Source organism: Prionailurus bengalensis, chromosome D4 (genome assembly GCF_016509475.1).
Source record: "Prionailurus bengalensis isolate Pbe53 chromosome D4, Fcat_Pben_1.1_paternal_pri, whole genome shotgun sequence".
NCBI lineage: Eukaryota > Metazoa > Chordata > Mammalia > Carnivora > Felidae > Prionailurus > Prionailurus bengalensis.
This window is the reverse complement of record NC_057359.1, coordinates 42172060-42195890: the sequence shown is the minus strand read 5'-3', so window position 1 is coordinate 42195890 and position 23831 is coordinate 42172060. Positions and strand designations below refer to the sequence as shown.

The following is a 23831-nucleotide window of genomic DNA, read 5'->3' as shown; positions in this document are numbered from 1 at the left end:
AAAGACCAATGCTGGGCTCGAACTCACAGACCACAAGATCATGACTTTAGCTGAAGTCTGATGCTTAACTAACTGAGCCACCCAGGCACCCCAGGATGATTTACCCTTGACCTTAAGTTTTCCCTACTGTTGGTGAACAATCCAAATATCACTTTACTTCTGTAAATGGTAAGCTTTCTAATCTTATGTGAAATAATTTAAATTAACCAAATAGAAAAGTAATAATTAATAATGTTGCTTCCTCATAAATGAAGATAAGTTCATTGTGTTTATTAGAATTCTTTAATAACTAATCAGATTTATTAGGATTTTAAACAGGATATACTATAAACTTATTAATAAAATAATTATAAGAAATGTATAGGTATTAAAAAGATTCATGTCAAAATACAATTTTCTTTTCTTTTTTAAAGTTTACTTCTTTATTTTGAGAGAGGGAGGGAGACAGAGCATACACACAAAAGAGAGAGAGCGAGCACGAACAGGGGAAGGGTAGAGAGAGGGAGAGAGGGACTCTGAAGCAGGTCCTGCACTGTCAACACAGAGACCGACATGGAGCTTGAACTCATAAACCAAACTTACAAACCAAACCTTGGCTGCTTAAACTGACTGAGCCTCCCAAGTGCCCCCAAAACACAATTTTCAAATGAACATAGTTAAGCTGAATATTTTGTTAAATTCTAAAATAGCTTTCTCTAATTACTCTTCATTGAATCAAATTCCTTCCCCACAAACTCTTATTTTACAATGAATTTCTTAGAAATGATTACATATAAACCCAGTGTTTTGGAATCATTAAAAGTCTGTGTTAAGAGTCCCTAGAAGCTCTGAGTAAAAAGAATTTAAAAGACTGCCCAACAACTAAAGACGTGAATAGACACTTCTCCAAAGAAGACATCCAGATGGCCAACCGACACATGAAAAAATGCTCAACATCACTCATCATCAGGGAAATACAAATCAAAACCACAATGAGATACCACCTCAAACGTGTCAGAATGGCTAACATTAACCACTCAGGCAACAACTGTTGCAAGGATGTTGGAGAGGATGCGGAGAAAGAGGATCTCTTTTGCATTGTTGGTGGGAATGCAAGCTGGTGCAGCCACTCTGGAAAACAGTATGGAGGTTCCTTGAAAAATTAAAAATAGAACAACCCTATGACCCAGCAATTGCACTACTCGGCATTTATCCACAGGACACAGGTGTGCTGTTTCAAAGGGACACATGCACCCCCATGTTTATAGCAGCACTATGAACAATAGCCAAAGTATGGAAAGAGCCCAAATGTCCATCGGTGGATGAATGGATAAAGAAAATGTGGTGTGTATATATACAATGGAGTATTACTTGGCAGTCAAAAAGAATGAAATCTTGCCATTCACAACTATGTGGATGGAACTGGGGGGTATTATGCTAAGTGAAATTAGTCAGAGAAAGACAAAAATCATATGACTTCACTCATATGAGGACTTTAAGAGACAAAACAGATGAACATAGGGAAGGGAAACAAAAATAATATAAAAACAGGGAAGAGGACAAAACAGGAAAGACTCATAAATATGGAGAACAAACTGAGGGTTATGGGAGGGGTGGTGGGAGGGGGGATGGGCTAAATGGGTAAGGGGCACAAAGGAGTCTATTCCTGAAATCATTGTTGCACTATATGCTAACTAATTTGGATGTAAATTTAAAAAAATAAAAAATTAAATTACATAAAGCTACAAAAATAATTAAATAAAAATAAAAATAAAACTGATGTTAAAACATTCAATTATAGTGGTGCCCACTGACCACCTGCATCAAAATTACCTGTGATGGTTATTGAAAGTGTTTTAGCCCCCCCCCCCAAAAAAAATTAAAAAAAAAAAATAAAAGACTGCCCAACAAGTAAAAATTAATCAAATGGGATATCCAGATTTTTTGTGTTGTCTTTCACAAAAAATCCTCTGTTAAGTCTATGGAACAAATGGAGTTTCTTATTGTTAGTACTATCATTATTTTAGCATTTTACAGTACTGTCTCAGCTTCCACTAACCACTGAATTTATACCCAATATTTTCCCTAGTTCTTATCTTAGGCTATTAAACCAAAGATTAAGACTCAATAAAAATTTCCTGAGTCCTAAATGTCACCCACAATATGCCAGACTCTGTCTTAGGCATAATACTTAAACAAAGCACTCACCGTAGACACCTCTGTAAAACTTTGGTGTAATGTATTTCATATTAGCAAATAGTTTTGATTTTTCTATAGTAATTGAAATAGGGGACTCCCTCCATTAAGTAGTGATTATGGGAAAGTAGTTTAATAGAGGAGCTTTCTCCTTTAATAACGCATGCTTCATAATTCACTACAACTAATGCTGGAGTATTTACATATTCCTTATAAAATTACTACGATCTAAATTATTACAAATGAAAGTAAACTAGGGATTATTTCACAAATCAATTTGATAGGCATAATTTATAACAATTATTATTTTAAAATGCAGTTTCATCCATAGATTTGTCCTTTGAGAATGCTACTAACAAATTTTAACACATGGGTTAAATAAGTCCTAGAGACTATTGTTCCTTTGGCCTACTTTACAAATAGACAGAATTATAGAGATATGTAAATATAGGATAGATAAATAGATACATAGATAGATAATATATATTCAAAGAAAAACATTTTTCCCTATTTTAGTGCAAGAACAGATTTAGCTGAAGTCTTCAGGCAAAAGTTAACTATCTCAAAAGAAATATTTAATGTGTAGAAAGAATAATCAAAATATTTTTTTATAATATTATAACAAATACAAATTAACCATAGTTTGGATTATGATTCTTTAAGTCTCATTTGACTATAATTGCCTAAGTCAAAACCATAGTACTTCATTTGGGAAATACCGTACCCAAAGATCTTATAACAAAATCAAATGTAAAGACTGAAAGATATATTTAATATCACTAATCACTACACTTTCCCAAGAGGAGACACTCAAAAATATGCCAAGGGCAGTCACTGAATTAGGTCCATTTATTAATTAGATCACTCAATAAAACACTTACTGACCACCTTCACTATATTTTGCAATTAAACTAGCCAAACTAGAGGCTCTAATTTCTATATACAAACAAGTGTGAAGGACTAAAACATTAGAAAATAAAAAGATTGTAACAATGGACTTTGTTTCATGGTATCTACAATTTTACTTTTTTTTTTAATATATTTTTTAACATTTATTTATTTTTGAGACAGAGAGAGACAGAGCATGAACGGGGGAGGGTCAGAGAGAGAGGGAAACACAGAATCTGAAACAGGCTCCAGGCTCTGAGCGGTCAGCACAGAGCCCGACGCGGGGCTCACACTCACGGACCGCGAGATCATGACCTGAGCCGAAGTCGGCGGCTTAACCGACTGAGCCACCCAGGCGCCCCTGCAATTTTACTTTTGAGTTCATAAGAATAAAAATGAGTCTTGATCTAATCTACTAATTTGGTCAAAGGCTCCATGACAGGTATGAGGCAAACTAAGAATATGAGTACTGTTAATAAAACAGTGGCTCAATCTTCATAGAATAATAGCAAGGTTTTTAAAAAGTTAAAAAAAGGAAAACCTTTCATAAAATACCAAGGATTCCACGGATGATTAATTTTAGCAAAGTGTATAAAGTTGAATGTATAAAGAATGCATATTAGAGCATTGAAAAATAAAAAGACATATAAACTATATTCAAAGGACACACTGATGTTATTAAATGGTATAGAAAAGTGCTAATAGAATCAAGTTATCAAATGCATTAAAGTCCATAAAACAGAGATTCATGGCATTAGTGATCCCAAGAATAGTAAAGATTTCATAAAACTCAGATGCATTGCTTTCCAAATTATAGTTCATACATTGTTAGATCACTACACTTAGGAAGTCAGGATTTGGAAATGGTTGGGATGTTTAGAATAACAGTTTTCAACTCTTTTATTACTACTGGTTCTTTTATTTACAACATTGGTCACTCATCTTGAAAATATGTACAACAATTCACAGAAATAAGCTAAACAAGATAATGTACAAATATTTTTACATAATTCATTACTAGTATTAGAATAATATGCATGACTTACTACTGATACAGTAAGGAGCATCATTTCAATATATCAAAGTGCACATACATTGTTCCATGGTAGAGGTTATCTGGAGAAGCTTATTTGTCCTGCTTTCCCTACACTCCACCTTGGTGATCAACTTGGGACCTAAATATATCTACTGCAGGGGACCTAGGTGGCTCAGTCAGTTGAGCATCTGATTCTTGATTTTGGCTCAGGTCACGATCTCACAGTTCATGGGATCAAACCCCGTGTCAGCCTCAGTGCTCACAGCTATCTACTGTGCCATGGAGTATGTGTTTAGTTTAGTAGTTCCAACAGGTAGCTTCCATGGACAATAGTTTTTTGTGAAATATTAATAGGTATATTAATATACCTATTATTAATATAATCAAGTAGATCTGGGAAATAAATTATACCTTTCTATAGATTCACAATACACATTGATATCTTAACAGCTCACAGAAAAAAAAGAGATTTTAATCCACTGCTTATGATAATTGAGCACAGAACACTTTTCTCTGTCATATTCCCATTAGCTTCTGGCAGAGCAGTATTCAATAGAATACTAATATGGGAAGGCCATGATAAATATCAACAGGTATTAACGGGTAATGGTCTACAAAAGGAGCACCATGACCAAAAAATGCATATTAAAAACCATAAAACACTGTTGGGGGTTGAAATAAATCCCCTTCAGAAAGGTATGTTCAAGTACTAACCCCTTGGTGATAAGTCTTTACAGAGGTAATTAAGTTACAATGAGATCCTTAGGATAGGATAGGCCCTAATCCAATTGACTGGTGTCTTTATAACAAGGAGAAATTTAGACACACAGAGAGACACACACAATGAGGGGAGATGGTGTGAAGTATGAAGACACAGGGAGAGTGCCATCTATACGTGGAGGAACACCTGTGACTATTAGAAACTAGAAGAGAGAAATGGATTCTCTCCCTCACAGGCTTCAGAAGGAACTAATCCTATGGACATCTTGATTTTGGAACTTTGTGGCCTCCAGGACTTTGAGTCAATAAATTTCTGTTCTTGTAAGTCAGGCAGGTTGTAGTAGTTTGCCATGGCAGCCCCAAGAAACTACTACAGACACATCATTAATTCTTATCTTACCTTATATTCACATGCACTTGAGCAACAGTAATAATATTAATACTAAAGCCTAATTAGGAGAAATACAGGAAGAAGTTTCGTGTCTTCACTAAATATGATAGGTATACTTACTAAAATAAGGCTGTAAATTAAAAAGTATCCTGGACCCAATCACTCTCTTTGGAATTGCTTTTACTTTACAGGTTTTGTTTACCTACTTCTTTGGATAAATGGTCTTGATTATAGTGCTTTTTTCACTCAACTATTTTGCTCTTTCAAAACAAGAAATCCTTTCCTACTAAATGACAAAATACAGTGAAAAACATCTGCTCGCATTTTCCCCTTATCTTGCAAATCTATAGAAGAAAACATACATTTGAAATTCATAATTATCACTAACCAACTTCAAAAAGGAATACAGAAGAAGTATAAATGAAAAAGAAATTGTGTGAAGAAAGAATTGTACTCTGAAAATAAGCTTGAAGCCTCATCCAAAAGTGTAGTTGTTAGGAAAAAGCAGTAAGAAATTAGTACAATGCTTCTGAGACTCTTTTTCAAGCAAGAAATTCAAGAGGTAGAAGAGGATAGATCTAAAAATATCTTAATTGCTCTATTCCTTCCTGCCATGTCCAAGACTCAGAGAGTTTGGGGGCAAGTACGTGGAGATCTGTTACTATTGAGTGGGATATGTGAGTTAATTTTATGTGTCAACTTGACTGATCAGATATTATGTTAATCATTTTTCCTGGGTGTATCTGTGAGGGTGTTTTTGTACAAAAGGAACACGTGAATCAGAAGACTGAATAAAGCATACTGTCCTTCCCAAAGTGATAGGATTCATCCTAATCACCAAAGGCCTGAGTTGAATAAAAGGCTGTATAAGAAAGAATGCTTTTTTTTTTTTTTTTTTTGCTTTTTAGCTGAGACATTGGTTTTGTCCCTTTGGACTCAGATTCAGATTGGGACTGGAACTTATACCATCAGCTTCCTGGTTTTCAGGCCTTTGGACCCAGCCTGAAACCATACCACTGGCTCTCCAGCTTTCCAGTTTGACAACTGTAGATCTTAGACTTCTCAGACTCCATAATTGTATGACCCAATTCCTTATAGTAAATCAGTCTATCTATGTCTGTTTCTCTCTTTCTCTCTCTTGAGATAGACAGATAGATGGATATAGATATATAGATATAGATTAGATATAGATCTTTTTCAGAATAATGACACCTCATTAGGAAAACTGAAAGGGTTCTATCCTACTGGTTCTGTTTCTCTGAAGAACCCAGTTTAATACAGGATAGAAGCCTTGGTATGTGAATTTCAAGAATTATGCAAAAGGAGGAAGATGATAACATGGCTTCCTAAACATGCCCTTAATATCCTGTGTGTACTCCCATGTTTACACGTATGTACTAGATTCAAACTGCTCATATAGCATCTTCTTAACTAGAGAAAGGGTCTTGAATGATAGTTATCTAAGAGTCTCCTTTTTTACAAGTGACTTGTTAAGCTAGTTGCACTGCTCAGTAAGTTGTTATTGAGTAAACAAACGCATTAGCAAATAACTCCAGGTGTGGGACACCTAGCTGGTTCAGTTGGAAGAGCATGTGACTCTTGACCTCAGGGTTGTGACTTCAAGCCTCATGATGGGTACAGAGATTACAAAAAATAATAATAATAAATGAACCAAGTAAATAAATCAGTAACTCCAGGTGTATAAATTTCAAGTAGGCTAAATACTAGCAAGTTGATGTCATCTGATCATTTTATTTTTTGTAGAAAAAGAGATGATAATTTTCCTTTCTTTTAGAACTAAAGTTTAACTCTGTATAAATATAAATTATTCTTTAGTGGAAAGGCAGAAAAAAGTATTAATTGTAGCTTAGGTTAACTATACCTCAAAACCATATCTTATTTCACAGCACACATAATATAAGTCAAACTTTTTTCTCCCTAAGAATAACCTATATTATGGGGCGCCTGGGTGGCTCAGTCGGTTAAGTGTCCGACTTCAGCTCAGGTCATGATCTCGCACTCCGTGAGTTCAAGCCCCGCATCGGGCTCTGTGCTGACAGCTCAGAGCCTGGAGCCTGTTTCGAATTCTGTGTCTCCCTCTCTCTCTGACCCTCCCCTGTTCATGCTCTGACTCTCTCTGTCTCAAAAATAAATAAATGTTAAAAAAAATTAAAAAAAAAAAAAGAATAACCTATATTATATGACAAAGAATCTGAGCTTTAAATGTATTGGATTCTAATCATGTGTTAAACAATGGTCTTGTCATAAAATGTCTTAAAACTATTTGAGATTCAATTAAATGGCTACTTCTCAAATAGTATAGGCCTTTGGGTAGTCGTGCATAAAGAATCACAAGTTTAGCCATATTAAATTCAGAAAAAATGAAAGCCCTCAATATAGTCAAATGGAAAAAATAACATATTTGCCATTTTAACTATGTAATTTGTCTTTAAAGGACAATTGTAAGTGACTTGAGCTAGGTGATTATAGTTTTTAACTCACTTTTCTTTTTATATGCTTATCACATATAGAGAACTATGAAAAATTCTCTACTTGCTATAGTTCTATTTTTTTTTTGTCTCTGAGGAGCTATAAGAAATTTATTCCCAATATTAAGCCAAAATCTTCCCAAATAATTTTATTTTTTTTCAATTTTATTTTTTTCCAAACAATTTTATTTTTTTCCAAACAATTTTAAAGTAGTGGATAAATATTTACTTACAAGCAGCAAATTTTTTTTGTTACTTTATTATCCTAAGAAATCTGAGACGCAAGACCAACCGATGATACATTTTTATACACGTAATTAAATTCAGGAAAGATAAATGATAAGCAGTGATTTGTAAAGGGAATGTTTACTTTGGTATATCTTTATCTTTGCAAGGTTATTACTAAAGAAATGATTTAATGTTCACCTTTAGTTGTAGCGCCTTCTCTAAGTTTTCAATCTTTCTTTCAGCTTTCCTCAGCTTCCTCAGCTCCTCTGAGTCTGTGAAAGAACTCTTTGGGGACAAAGACCTTGAACGTTTCACAGGTGGTTCCTCGAGAATAAAACAAGGACATGGTTGAACTAGTTGGAACACTGGATTATGAAAGACATGCAAAATTAAAGAACAAGTAATTTTGAATACTAATAATGAATTATAAAAAAAATCCTGCATGGAATACCAGAGAAATAACAAGCGGAATTACCACAGTGCTACCGCTAAAGGTTTCTCTGTGACTCGTTAATGAGAATATTCATTTACATTTACATTGTTTCTTTCAGAATAATGATGTCCCATTAGGGAAGACTAAAGGGTTATAGACTCAGAAATGCAAGAAACCTCATTACAAAGGAGGGGATAGAGGCTGGTCTAATTGCTCTATAAGGGTCCAAGGTTACACTTGATAGGACAACCAGAAACAAGAGGGAAAGGATTTTTTTCCCTTTGAAATAGTTTAACACACTGTGAAGTTGAAGGAACAATATGCTTGAGGAATATAAATACAACAGACAGTAGATCTTATACCATAATGACCATATGGTCATTAACTATAATGTGGCTAACTAGAGACAAGAATGTGTGTTTATATTATGTACAGCTTCATATACCAATCTGGAGAAGGAATATGTGAGAGCAACTATTAAGCTGGGCAACATATTGTTCATACTTACTGCATGTCCTTATGAAAAAGAAAGAAAATTTTGTTCCAAATATCCCTCTCATTTTCTTGACTTTTGTTAAAAGCAACGAAACATCAAAGTGGTTCATTTTTTAACTTCAGCAATGTAGCAAGCAACCAAATCAGAACTATAATGTATCTCCATTTTAGGAATGTTTTCTTTCATTTAAATAAAGCTCAATACTCTGAAACTACTCCAAAATGGCAAGAAATGTTTAATGAAGTTATGTTTAAATAAATAAATAAATACATACATATGTACATATATAAAGCTCACTCTTCTGAAAACTACTAATAATATTACAGGGAGTAAATAAGACTATAATAGTAACTTGGATATTTTTAAATACTTCCTTTATTAAGACAGTTCTATTCATAGAAAAAAATGGAAAGAATTAAAAACAATTATCTTGAAAAACACAGTATTCTGTTTATAAAAAAAATTTTCTATGCTGAAGTAACAAGTGTGAGAAAAATATGTCTAAATTTTCTTACTTTTCTATGTATCTAGAATTTACATATTTACAATGTTATACAATAACATATTTACAATGTGATATTATAAAATTTTTATATTGGTCAATGTTCATAGACTCTCTTGCAGCCTAACAGGAATACATACTATAGTGTATATATACTGTAATACAAATACTACAAAAAGGGAAAGTTAGACACTAATAAATGAGAAACATGCTATGGAAAATTTGCTTATTTTCTGTGTTGCTACATGTTTAAATATGAAATTATAAAATTCCATAAATTGATGTTAAATTCCACTTTATAGTTTATATCTACATGGGCAGTATTTTAAATATCATATCTGAATGAAATAGAAACATTAAGATATATTTTTCTTTTAACAACTAATGCTACTTTAAAACGATTTTTTACCTAGATTAGCTTAGCTATAAATTAGATACATGAGGCATATACTTAGCAAAACTTTTTAACCTAAGAATGTTAATCTACTGCAAACAGCTATACTACTGCTAATATATTTAATTAAATTAGGAATATATTGTTTAGTTTTTCAAAGGGGAAAACTCTCTACTCACAACAATTTTTTATCAAGCATTTGGCATATAACATTTTTCAAGCTTCCAGAAATATAAGCAGAGAAGTAAATGCTGCTGTTTTTTAACTTCATTGCTTGTCTTGCCAGCCTCATCCTGACAAATTCACAAAATGACAGAATGTCCCTACCTTATGTTTTCCTTCAGTACTTGTCCAGATGCCCTTCTCTGAGGAATTCTTGTTGCTAGATTTGTTCTCTGAGAGTTTTTCATTTGCTATTTTTAGTTTTTCCTGTAAATACTCGATTTCAGACTTCTGTGAGACCATTAAAGTTTCTAAGCTCGATAAAGATGGCCGTTGAGATACCTATTAAAAAAAAGCGTTAAGTGCAAATATATATGCATGTTTGTATATTATTTATATATGTGCAAACACTTATCCATAATATTACATTATATAAATAAGTATTCAGAGAAGGAAAATTTCATTTCAATAATGAACTATAAACTAGAATTAGCTAAACTTCTATTATCCTAACAGAATGGCATTTTCCAATAAAATAGCCGAGAGTCTGTATAAATATTTTCCCAAATAATATTGCTATACAGATTTGCCGAAGAAAAAATTTAAAGCACGGTTGCTAGAATTATACCACTCATAAGTAAATTAATTATTTCAAAAATACAATTATACACATATGTATTTCTTCACAAAATATTCCAGCCACCATTTGATCATCATGAGTCATCATATAATACCACTGAATATAAACCTGGTAAAAGGAAACCAACAGCACTATAGGTCTAATTGTCTTTCAGTGTATCATAATTTAATAACATCAACACAAAAGACTCTGATATGTTCAGTCAATACAGTCCATTAATACTCTCTTAAAATTTATTACTATGTCAGATAATCTGTTAATGGTAAGCATCACATTGTAGCTATAAGAAAAAATCACAGAAAAATTAAGTATGTAGGATATCTTTTAGAAATGTTAGTTCATAAAAACCAGCATTTTATAAAATTCTACTACCATCTCAACTGAATATATTTGAGACCATTAAAATCCATGCACATACTGTATTTCAAATTAAGCACTCCACTTACAAAAAACAAAAACACTAAATCATAGTGCAAACAAAGTTTTTGTTGATTTCCAGCAAAGAAAGTCAAGATTACAATCACAAGATTCTAATATTGGATATAGAGCAAGCAGCCCTGAAAATAGTTTCATTTAAAATGTGGAAACCTTATCCATCCTAAATGATACTCCTAAGGGCTATCAGAAGAATACACGTTTAACTTTTTTGAATCAATGTTGGAAAATTTTACCCTTTTCTGGTTTTAACTTTTTCTTTTTTTAGGGAATAGGGAAAAAAACTGCCCTAATTCAAACTTCTAATTATTTATGACAGAGGTCATCTTTGATTTATTTACATTGTTACACTTTTGTCTATTTAAATCACTTGATTTGTTTTCCAACCGTCATTTTATTATATTGCTAAATATTTTTCTCAGCATTGTTTATATTGTAGTTACCACATTTACAATCTATTAAATACTTACTCCAGTACCGTTCTTTAAATATAAAATTAAAATACTTCAAGCACTTTTATTTCAAACTGTAAATGATTTTTCCCTATTCTTTCCTCCCACCTGTAATCACCGTATGACTATTATTTATTTTATTTTCTCTTCCTATCGTGTAAGCAAATTTACAATGTTTATAACTATTCCGTTTGATTGAGCTGGCAATCTGAACAGTTTTCAAAAGCTACCTGCTCTTATCCAGGTTCCTTTAAATAAAATTATGAAGAATATATTAATATCCTATCATTTACCAAAGGTATTTTTAAAGAAGTTGTTCAAGGTGAAACAAAAATTTAGAATAAAATGGAAATAACATAACTTTAGTTTTATTGGTGTATCCAGTAAGAAATCCCATGTTCTTTAAATGAGTTTAAATAGATTATTTATTTAATAATGAATTATATGTAGTAGATATGAATATAAAAATACAAATATCCAGTCAAGAAGCTGCAATGATAAATTCAAATATTCATGAAGACATTAAAAATGCTCCAACAGTGGATACTATCATCATCATAAATGATTTCATATTTAAGGAGCAGTCCTTCAGAATTCTTCAACAAACAATAACAGAACTTCAAAAACTGTAATAGTGATTAACTCAAATTCACATAGAAGCTGGGAAGATAATGTAAGTAAATAAGTAAAATGGGTTGTTTTCGGTTTGTTTTAAAATTATAGCTTTAGAATTCATTCAACAGAGATGCTTTATAGATGTATTAAACATGTATATACATTCTTTACATCCACAAAACAACTTCTACATTCTCCCGGGTTTTTTTTTTAATCTTATCCTCTCCCCCTCTTTCCTTTTATCACTTTTGCTAGAGATATATGCACAATAAGTATTTTCATATTTCTCTTAATACGACCACTTTTAAAAGTATAAGTAAGGGGCGCCTGGGTGGCGCAGTCGGTTAAGCGTCCGACTTCAGCCAGGTCACGATCTCGCGGTCTGTGAGTTTGAGCCCCGCGTCAGGCTCTGGGCTGATGGCTCAGAGCCTGGAGCCTGTTTCCGATTCTGTGTCTCCCTCTCTCTCTGCCCCTCCCCCGTTCATGCTCTGTCTCTCTCTGTCTGAAAAATAAATAAACGTTGAAAAAAAAATTTAAAAAAAAAAAAAGTATAAGTAAAATGAAATGTCAAATGACACTGCCTCACCTCAGGTCATAACAAGGGTATATGGCAGCAGCAACTCAGCTCCAACCAACTGTTTCCCTAGAGGAATGAATGTGGCCCACTACTGCCCGAGCTGCTGATTTTTCAAAAGAAGGAATCAGGACTTCTAACGGAAATCTCCTAATTTTAAGATGTTGGCCAGACTCAGTTTATGACTTCTGTATTTTGAGAACATGGTTGTGGGAGTTATAAACCCCTACAAATTTTCTAGAGAAATTTTGAAATATGCATCAAAGCCATCAAAGCACATAAAAGCATATCAAGCTTTTGGCTTAGCATTCTAGTCATGCTGAGGGTTGATACAGAAAGATATCCATGACAAAATGTTAAAATGAGAAAAGCAAGTTACCAACGAATATATTATATAGAAACAGATTTCATCAAACGTGCATAGGAAAAAAATAAACCTTAAAATGTTTTACCTAGTGTTATTTCTTAGTGGAAAAATTATATGTGCATTATTTTTTTCACATTTATTTGAATTAATAAATTTTAATAAATTTTAAATTTTATTAAGTAATAAATTTTACAATGAACACATCACTAAAAGTTTTTCAAAATGTAAATTTTTTCTTCAAATAAAAGGAATAAAAGTTGACTATAAAATTTTCAGGTTAGATAAGAGAAATATAAATGGGAAGTCTTTCTATAATTTCATCCCTTACAGTTCACTAGTGATAACTTTGTGCTATACTACTCAGATGTTAAAAAGAAAAGGAGAACCATTGTAATTCTGCCCTTTAATCTGCTTTTTAAAATAGGCTTAATTTTTTAGAGCAGTTTTACACTTACAGAAAATCTAAGCAGACGCTACAGAGAGTCCTGTACCTCCCACTCTCACTCATCCAGGTTCCCTATTATTAACATCTAAAATTAATATTTTGTACATTTGTTACAAGTAATAAACAATATTCACTTTACTTTTAACTGAAGTCCATAATGTATTCAAATCTCCATAGTTTGTACATAACATCCCTTTTCTGTTCCAGGATCCCATCCACAATATCACATTACATTCACCTGTCATGCCAGCAACTCTTGGCTCTGACAGTTTTTCAGACTTTCCTTACTTTTGATAACACTGATGGTTTTGAGGAGTAAATGATATGCAGTGCACTGTAGGATACCCCTCCATTGGAATCTGTCTAAATTTTTCTCATGATTAGACTGGGGTTATGAGTTCAGGGAAGGAAGATCACAGAAGTAAAGTACCATTTTCATTATATCATATCAAAGGTACATAGTATCAACATGGTTTGACTATTGATGTTGACCTTGATCACCTAGATTAAGTAGCATTTGTCAGACTACTCCACTGTAAAGTTACCCTTTTGCCCCCCATCCATACTATACTAAGCTTGCTTTTAAAACTTAATAATTATATACATATATTTAGTATATGAGAAATGTATTTATCTTTACTTGTCATTATCATTTCAACCACTGCATAGAAGGCTTACTGAAATCAAGACTATCAGCCCCCCTGTCTGAGGAAGTTCATTCTGTCTATTGCCCTTAAAATCCTAGAATGCTTCAAAAGTTTAATTTTCTTACTAAAAGTTATTAGTATGTGTATCAACAGTTTTTTCTCTAATATCGAAAATCCTTGTTCACCTCTATAGTTCACAATCTTAAAAGATAATGAAGGGGATGGTGCTAGACCATAGTTAATCCTGATGAGAAGTGATCAATGGAGTATGTGTCCAAATGCCTCCAACTGGAACTCTCTCTTTAAACTGACCATTATTAATATATAACTTCTCTTTCACATTGATCACAAAGGTAATTTTGATCAAAAAGTCCTGTAGAAGATGTAGCGTAGAAGGGGACATGGGATACCTTTAAGCTTTGTGTCAATAACTGTTAAGAATTATATAAATTAAATATCTAATTGTGTTGAAGCAACATCGCATGGCATTATAGAACAGGGGCTGAGTAAATAATGCCTAATAAATAGAAAATTGTGTCAAAGTCATAATGATCACAAAGAATTGTAAATTAAATTGCTTTCCCTTATTAAATTTTAATTCATCATAGTAATTTGTTTCCTACTATATTAAAATAATAGTAACTACCATTTAGTAAAAAAAAAATATTGTGTTCCTAGCTATAGATAAGCATTTCATACATATTATCTTACTTAAGAAATTTACAAATTCCAAACCTGTCAATAATGTATCCTATTGCAAAACATAACATTTAAAAGGACATGATACCTCAGCAAAGGAAATAATTTCCCCTAATCTCACTGAAAATTAAGTATATATTAAATATACATATGTGTTTAAAATCTGTAATACGTGAATGCATATAAAATTTCTAACCTGTATACATATGTATCAGAGAAAACTGACATGTTCTCTGAAAATCAGCTCAAATCTTCTTGGAAGACATAGCATAAAAACATACAATATATGTTAGAGTAAGTACATATATAAAATTTTACATACATTAAATTTCCTTCTTATGAAATGCCTGAATCTCTACAAAAACTTGACATTTAATTTAAAATTGATTTTAGAAATGCAGAAATATATCTACCACAAACTTATAAAAAACATTGTTGGCTAAATCATCCACCACCTGAAAACGGATGACTAATAACACATATTATTTTTTAAAAAAAGGAAAAAGTAAAATAATATCAAGTCAACATGACATCATAAATCAAGATAGTCTTATTATAAAAGTTCACAAATGGTATTAAGTGTATCAGCTTAAACTTACACCTCAATTTTAGAAAGACTATTAACGAGTAATAAATGACTAATATCAACAAATTCAGCTAGCACCCTCTTTTTAAAAATATAAATATCTGCATTTCTTCCATCCACTCACTTTTAGCCCAAATATCCTCAGACTGCATTTAGGGATCACAAAATATAATAAAATTATTTACTACACTTAAAATATCACCATTTCCTCTCATAAACACCACCTGAATGTCTCATTATAGCAAAATTCAGTACTATAAAGTAGTCAGTTAAATTAAACTTTCCTTTAGTATCTAAACGCTTGTGTGGTCCAGCCAAATTAGTGAACAAATAAAAGGGAAAAATCCAATTTCATAACTTTACTTCTATATACCATATTTAACAACGAATGGGTTATAAATGGGTGCTCTGTTGGTTTACAGTCACATCCAGTGAATGACAACAGTATCTTTATCACAAAATTGAGCAGCCACAAGCTAACTGATTTTTCTACGACATGTAAATATCACACTTCACTGACAAAAATTAGTGGTATTTACGTGTCATAAAAGAGTGTTTAGTGTTAACTCTGTAATATACACACTGATTGCAGATTCTAGTCCCAAGAGTAAACTAATCCTGGGCTCACTTAAAAAATCAGAATGCAAAGACAAAGTGATGTGTCTATAGATTTTTTTTTTTACATTAAATAACACAAGTGAACACAATCAAGTTTTTCCAGGAGGATATGATATGCCTCACATTGTGTCAGAATTTGCAAATCTAAATATTTAAAGTACACCTGTTAATGGTGTCCTAAAATGAATTTCTAGATTTGAGGAATTAATTACCTCTTCAGTATGTCTCTAAATACGGAACTTTTTGGTGCAATCCATTACTTATTATACTGTGTACTCTAAGTTTTGTAAACATTTGACACTTATGTCACCAGTAAAAGAATCAGAATTTGTGCACTAAAGGTATAAGCAAGGGACTATGCTTGTTATGCATTATCATCTCTATACATTAAAACCTCAATCATACTCAAACAAATTCACTAAAGTGTGGTTTTCAATCTGCTAACTATGCATTCCATAATAGCCTGTAATTATTAAAAACTGACAAGAAAGCTACGCCACCTGTGTTTATGTGAAGCCAGGTAATGAAAAAAACAACAACGCTGTCATCACCTCTCAATTCCTGATTGCATTATCAAAACTGTAGCCGAGTTTGGCATCTGGGTGTGACCTTGTTAACTGCTAGGGTAATTAAATTTATTCTATTGGGAAAAAGGATGATAAATTATTAGCAAGAAGATTTTGTTCACATTTTATTAAATTGGCCTGTCAAAGGGTTGGCCAAATTATCAAGGGCCTCATTTATTGGAGGCCAGCCATATTGCCACATCTGTTACAATTATTTATAATTTCAGCAGTTGAAAACCAACTGAGTTAGGCATCCGCCATGTAAAGTAATTTACAAATTATCTGATGAGGGAGTGTTTTAGCTTCTCCCTCATTTCTAGCCAGCAGAAAGCCGCACTGTAATTACAGAACACGATTAGGTTCTTTGGGGAACTTATCTTGCACTCATAGCCATAGTAAGATGCAGCAAGAACATATGGAGGAGCTTGTGCTTCTACTCCCTGAAGCTCGTGACCCGCCTGCCGCTGAGCCCTTGAGTTGAATTTGAATGAGAGTGCCATGGCTAATGTTCTACACATGCACCATTTATGCCACAAAACAAATCGGATCACTGTTAATTATGAAGCAGCTATAATCAGGCCTTCACATCTGTGTAATGTGAAGCGCAGTAGGCTGTATTCCAATAATGTATGACTACCTTTGGGTCGCAAATTGCGAGCCATATTGCCTCAGTAGTAGTTACTGAATTCAAAGTAACTCCTTTGATAAAAGCCCATCACATGGATATTTTTATTCAGCGTTATGAAAAAAAAGAAAGAAAGAAAAAGCAAACCCACCAGCCTTTCTTTATCAGCTATTGACCAGAACAGTTAAAGCATATGGCATAAGTTCATTAATGAACAACACAGAGCACTCTAATTTAATGAAACCACTTGAGCCATAAAAATCAGATTTAGTTAATTCCCTGTTTCCCATTTTTTTTCCACATCTAGCCTAAACCTAGGATCTACTTAACATTACAAGTTATCGAGACACAAAATGTATTTTTTACAAATTTACACAGAATATAAAAAAATCTTGTAGTGTAATATAGTATCCATAATAAACTTTAAAAAGAAAGGCAATAATAGGGTTTTTTTATTTTACAAATTGAGTTTCATCACGAATCTCATCTAAGAAAGCATAAACTATTTGTTTCTTAGAAAGTGAAGCCTCGCAGCTGTATTCTAACAAAAAAAATAGTCTTTATTCCATGAGAAATCTTTCTGTGAAAAGGCAGCCAAACAAGCTGCACCCAGATGGCAAACCAGCTACAGTTTAATTAATCCACTAAAAGCCATTCAGATTTCAGTAAGGGTAATGTAATTTTGAATAATAGTAGGGAAAAAAATCACTAAAACATTCTTAAGTTTTATGATAGCAGCAAGAGAAGTGCCACTATAGAGTAGTTAAAGGTGAGTTGCAGTTTCCATTATATATGCTAAAATTCTAGATTTTAATATCTTGGGCTGTTTGATTCTGCTTGGAACTTAAAGCAGGCTTAAAATACCAGTATATCTATTGAAGTTGCCCCCGCCCCCACTTTTAAGAAAAAATAGTTGATTTTTCATGCAGGGTATTCAAGTTGCATGATTGTAACAAGTTCAAATTTTGTGATTATAATGCAGAAAGAGCTTTAGAAAAAAAGTTTGTAGTTAAGACTTATGAAAGATAAATACTTCAATTTTTTTATTTTAAATTTAAAAAGTTCTTCATTTATCAAGGTTAAAAATCATGACATAAGCATTATTTTATTGTTGACTTATTTTCTCCTGAAGGTTGATTAAATATGAAACTGTTGAGAGATCATTTCTCATACATTTCTGTGGCTATGTCTATATACACAAATGAATTAAAAATATAAACAATGAAGGGCGCCTAGGTGCCTCAGTCAAACTTCCGACTTCAGCTCAGGTTAAGATCTTGCAGCTCGTGTAAGTACAAGCCCCACATTGTGCTCTGTGCTGACAGCTCAGGGCCTGGAGCCTGCTTCAGATTGTGTCTCCCTAGCTCGCTCTCTACCTCTCCCCCGCTCACACTCTCTCTCACTCTCTCTCTCTCTCTCTCTCTCTCTCTCTCAAAAATAAACGTTAAAAAAAGTTTATTAAATATATATGTATAAACATTGAGTATAGTTAGGTCAAAGCAGTTTTCACTTAAAATAATGCTGTGGAATAAGTCAGCTTTTCAAAATGTGTTTATATATAAATTCTAAATTAGTTAAGTGTGAAATAAGATGGTGAGAAACATGATTTTAAAGTACATTATAAATGGCATTTTATCCTAATACATTAAAAATTATTTTGAGGCTATAACAGTAAGCCTCCCAAAGAAAGTACAAAACTGATCATCTTCCATGTTAAAAATGAGGAGGAAAAAAGTATAACTGAAACAATAATAAAGTAAAAATCATAAAAAGCTAATTAATCATTAATGCTAACATACATCCCAACTACAGTATGACAAGGCTTAACAACATTCTGAGCCTAAGTTAAGGTAGTACAATCCAATCTCCTCTCTACCAACTGAGAAATTAAAATACTTTAGCTGATGACATTTAGCCACTATCAATACTAGCCCCTCTGACTGGCAAGAAAACAAAGCTAACTAATACTGACATCTTTTTCTCCTTTGCTGCAATGGCAAATTCTACCAAGTCAATTCAGCACTGCTAAAAAGACAACAGAAACTTTTAGTCCACGTGTAAGTGTTCCACATCACAATTAGATAATCCCTTGTGAAAGCTGATTCCCTAATGCTCCTATCTCCTACTTACTGTAATTGTTGTCAAAGAATACTTGATCATTGTGAGATAGCCTAAATTGGTTTGGAGTAGGATATACATTTTGTCATGTGTTCATTCAATAAGCATTGTTGAAATTTAAATACTAATCACTTAGGGGAGTGGGAGAAACAGGCTTCCAGTTTTGGAATGAATATGTCATGGGAATAAAAGATACATCACAGGGAATATAGTCAATGATAATTTAACAGCATTGTCTGGTGAGATATGGTAGCTACACTTGTGGTGAGCATAGCATAACATACAGAGATGTTGTATCACTATGTTGTACACCTGTACAACATGTAACACTGTGTCTCAACTATATTTGAATTAAAAGAAAACACAAAACGTTGTAGCCTAGGGTAGTTGGTTGTACATGCCTAAAACGTTACCAAAAATAAATAAGTAACCTACTAAGTAAATAAACATATCTAATAGGCTCCTGTCTATCACCAGGCCACACAGGCCATTAGTCATGAGAATGATGGTACTTATTAACTGCAAGCCTCAAAGGACAAGGACTTGTACAACTTTGTAACCATTGCGTCCAATATGGTAGAGTCTAAAATAAACATTTGAAAGGTGGGGAAAAAAGGCACATTCTTACGTTAAATTATTAGGGAGTCAAAAATGTTTTTAAACATTTAATCCTATTATAATGAAATGGTAATTGAACAAGCAGTTTACAAATTTACATATTGTACGTTTCCAACTATATAAAATATGTATTCTCCATTTTCTTTGCATACCTTTACACACACACAGAGCCACAAGTAGGGTGCAAAAGTGAAAGCATACTTAGGACCTAACAGCAGGCCTCCCTTCTTAGGTCTTCTGCCACCTTCTGGACTGAAGTAGAGGCTAAGCACTGGAGCTAAGGTCTAGTTTTCCATACATCTCCTTGTATCCTCAGTATACAACCTGCCACCACTACCTGTCTTGAATTCACTGGAACTAATCTCATTTTGCCTTTTATGATGATTTATCATCATAAAAGCCGTAACTCTTGTATCAGTTCTTATGGAATTATCATACTTTCATGCTAGAGAAACCCAAAAAAATGAACCAGTAAAAAGCTTGCAGATTTAAAGTCAAACTAACCTGTAAGTTTTGAATAAACCTATTATATAGCCAGAGTTTATTGCCATGCCTCTCTTCTCTACCTTACCTTTTATAAACAGACATGGTTTGAACTTCTCATTCTCTCCTCCATATCCGCTTAAACTCTTTCATATTTCCCATTATGTTGTGTTTCGGTACTACATTCTGAGGTTTATAGGTCAATTTTCTAATTCTCTCTTTAGCTCAATAACTCATTGCACAAGGCTAGTCTTATTAGCAAAACAAGATAAAGACAATACAAAAATTATATAACAGACCAATTACCCTCATAAATAAAGATTTAAAAAACAAATAAAATATCAGTAAAATGAATGAATTAGCTTATGAAAGGTTGGGAATGGCTCAGATATCAAAAAATAAAACATTTGATAAAATTTACCACCATTTATATATGATATTAATCAGGCTCCTTAAACTGATAAAAAGTATCTATAAGAAATTTATGGCTAACTTTCTTATCCAAGATGAAATATTACCTTTAAAATTAAAATACAAGACAAGTACACCCACTCTTACTGCTTCTATTGAACTTTTGTATGGTAAAATGTAAAAACATTGGTATAACACATTAGGATTTTTTTTAACTTTTAAATTAATTAACCCTGATTGTTTACCAGGCAATATATGTTTTATTAATTAAATCAATAAAACTAATCTCACTGAACAAATATGTCACTACAACAAATGATTTCTGTGCCTGAGTTAACTATAGAAATACTACATATATAGTAAAACTTTGGATTGTGAATAACTTGTTCTGTGAGTAACACATTAGGATTTTTAAGGGGAAAAAAAGTGTCATAATTTACAGACTATCCACATAGAAAACCCAGAGGGATCTATAAGACATATTAGAATGAATAAGAAATTAACAGGGTGACTGGATATAAGATAAACATTCTAAAATCAACTGCATTGCTATTCAGAAGAAACAGAAAATCTAACAAAAAGACAAGTAGCTAAACAGCAACAAAAATGTAAGCCATTCAGAATCTAATAAGAGACAGTAGATATTACATATCTAATAAAGAGATATAAGACCACTATGGATAATATTATAAAACTTTGTTTAAACGAAAAAGAAGTCCTAAACTGAAGTAGACATAGCATATTTACAGATAAAAAAGATTTAAAATGCTAAAAATGTCAATTCTTCCCAAATTAATTCCCATAACATTTTTCAGGGAACTTGATAGCTGGTTACAACATTATACTGAAGAGTAAAGGATCAAGAATATCCAAAGCACTGTTGAAGAAGAATAAATTGAAGAGATTTATCGTATCAGATATCAATATTCATTATAAAGCTATAATAACACAGTGTTGTTATTTCAGAGATTACAAACAATTACCCAATGCAAATGAATACAGAGTCTAAAACAGACCCACTTAAATACAGACCCACTTATACATGAAATAAAAAATGTCAAAGGAAGCAATGCAGATCATTGACAAAAGGGCTGATTATTAACACAATAAAAAGTGCTGAAACAGACAGATTCTTAGATTTTTCAAAAACCAAATTGAATAATCTTTTACACAATAAACAAAAATCAATTCCACATAAAGGCTTATATGTAGAAGTCAAAACTATAACACTTCAGACAAAAATATCTTTTGAGGTCAAGATAAGGTAGGATTTCTTAAACAAGATATAATAAACACAAAGTCTAAGAGAAAATGATGAGGTATTCAACTATATTAAAATTAATAACCATTTTTCAAAAGATACCATAGAACATGTAAAAAGACAAGCCACAAGAAGATATTTGCAACAATTAAAACTGAAAGCTGAGACTACTGTCTGATCTCTAAACTCACTTCCTCTCTTTGGAAATGGACACATATTTATTTCCCAATATTTGGGGGCTCATATTTCCCAATATTCTTTGCAATTCTTTGCCAAACAATGCTGGCGGAAGTAATATGTGCCACTTTGAAGCCTTATTCATAAAAACTTCCTACATATGTTTCTCTAGGCCCCTTTTCCCTTCTTTTTGGCTGGAGTAGACATGATTACAGCACGACTTTAGTAGTCAAACTGAAAGCTAATGGAGCCCAAAGATGTAAGGAGCCTAGATCTCTAAATCACTGTTTAGAAGTTGAAAATCCAAGTAATACTCATATGGGAGAGCTACGTAAAGAAGTAAATTATTTTAAGCCACAGAGATCTGGAGTTTATGTAATACAGAACCTTACATTATGGTCAATAATATAATAACTAACAAAAGATTAGCATCTAAAATAAAGAAGCTCAACAAAAAGACAAGCATTCTAATGGAAAAATGAGTAAAAGATACCAACAGGTATATCATGTAACATAAACGTGAAATGCTCAAGCTCATTAGAAATCAAAGAAATACAAACTGAAACCAGAATGAGATACTATTTTATCCCTTTTAAGAATGCAACTAAGAAGCCTATAATTTAGACAGCCACTATGGCAAGCAATTTGGCATTTTCTTGTAAGCCTGATCATTTGCATATCCATGACAGGCTATTTCACCCTTAGAAATATATCCTAGAGAAAGTCTTGCACATATGGGTAAGGACGCATGTACTACAAAGTTCATAGCAGCAGTGTGTAAAAATTCCTACAGCTAAAAAAAAATGTTCAGTGACAAAAAGAGTGGATAAGTAAACTGTAGTTCATCTATACAATAGACTGTTCAGAGAAAGGGGAAAAAGGTATAGCTACACTCAACAGCCAGATAATTTTGAGTTATCTTACAAAAATAAAGTTAAAAAAAAAAGAACCAGTTTCAGAGCATAGTAGACAAAGAGGAAGATATTTTTAAGGTTTAAATAAAAAAATACCAAATGATAAATTATTTAAGAAAACAGTTTTAATAGGTAGGTCTTAAAAAAATTTTAAATTAATATCCAAGAGAGTGATTACCGTTAGGAAAATAAGTAAAATGGGATCAAAGAGGAGCACGTCAAGAGTACTGGTTGGGTACATAGACATTACATTTATCTTCCTGTGGATTTCAAAGATTTAGTAATAAAATTTTTGAAAAGAAAGTGAGAACACAAAGGAAAACAACATACAGAAAAACAGTTCTCTGCCACTTAGGAAAGGAAGGAATAGACCATCAGTGAAAAACCTACAAAATAAAAATAAACAAGCATGTGGTTAAAATTCACAACTCCAATCTTGTGGTCTGCTGTTAGCCACTTGAAGTGAATCTCATTCACAGGTAAATGTAAGGCTGAGGTTTCTTTCTTGTCCTCTACTGCAAGATATTCCTCCAAGGCAAAAAAACAGAACTTCTCCATGAGAAAGATAAACAAGCACTCTGAAATCAGAATAGGCAGTCATTCAGAATTCAGCTAGTTAAGAGCAGGGTGCTAAGAAATCAAAGGTCACAGGTTTCAATCCCATAT

At 32.6% G+C, this 23831-nt stretch overlaps 1 protein-coding gene across 3 annotated transcripts in view; it reads right to left on the bottom strand.

Annotated features, from left to right (window-relative positions):
* The window catches only part of CNTLN (centlein), a 315203-nt gene that overhangs the window by 146185 nt on the left and 145187 nt on the right, over window positions 1-23831 (bottom strand). For all 3 annotated transcript variants that reach the window (XR_006295095.1, XM_043566783.1, XM_043566781.1), the window contains exons 9-10: window positions 10080-10256; window positions 8126-8251 (exon numbers count right to left, since the gene is read on the bottom strand). Coding sequence is in view for 2 of the 3 variants with exons in the window: in XM_043566783.1 (XP_043422718.1) it covers window positions 8126-8251; window positions 10080-10256 (303 nt within the window). In the remaining variant the exon portion in view is untranslated. The remainder of the gene's footprint in view (window positions 1-8125; window positions 8252-10079; window positions 10257-23831) is intronic.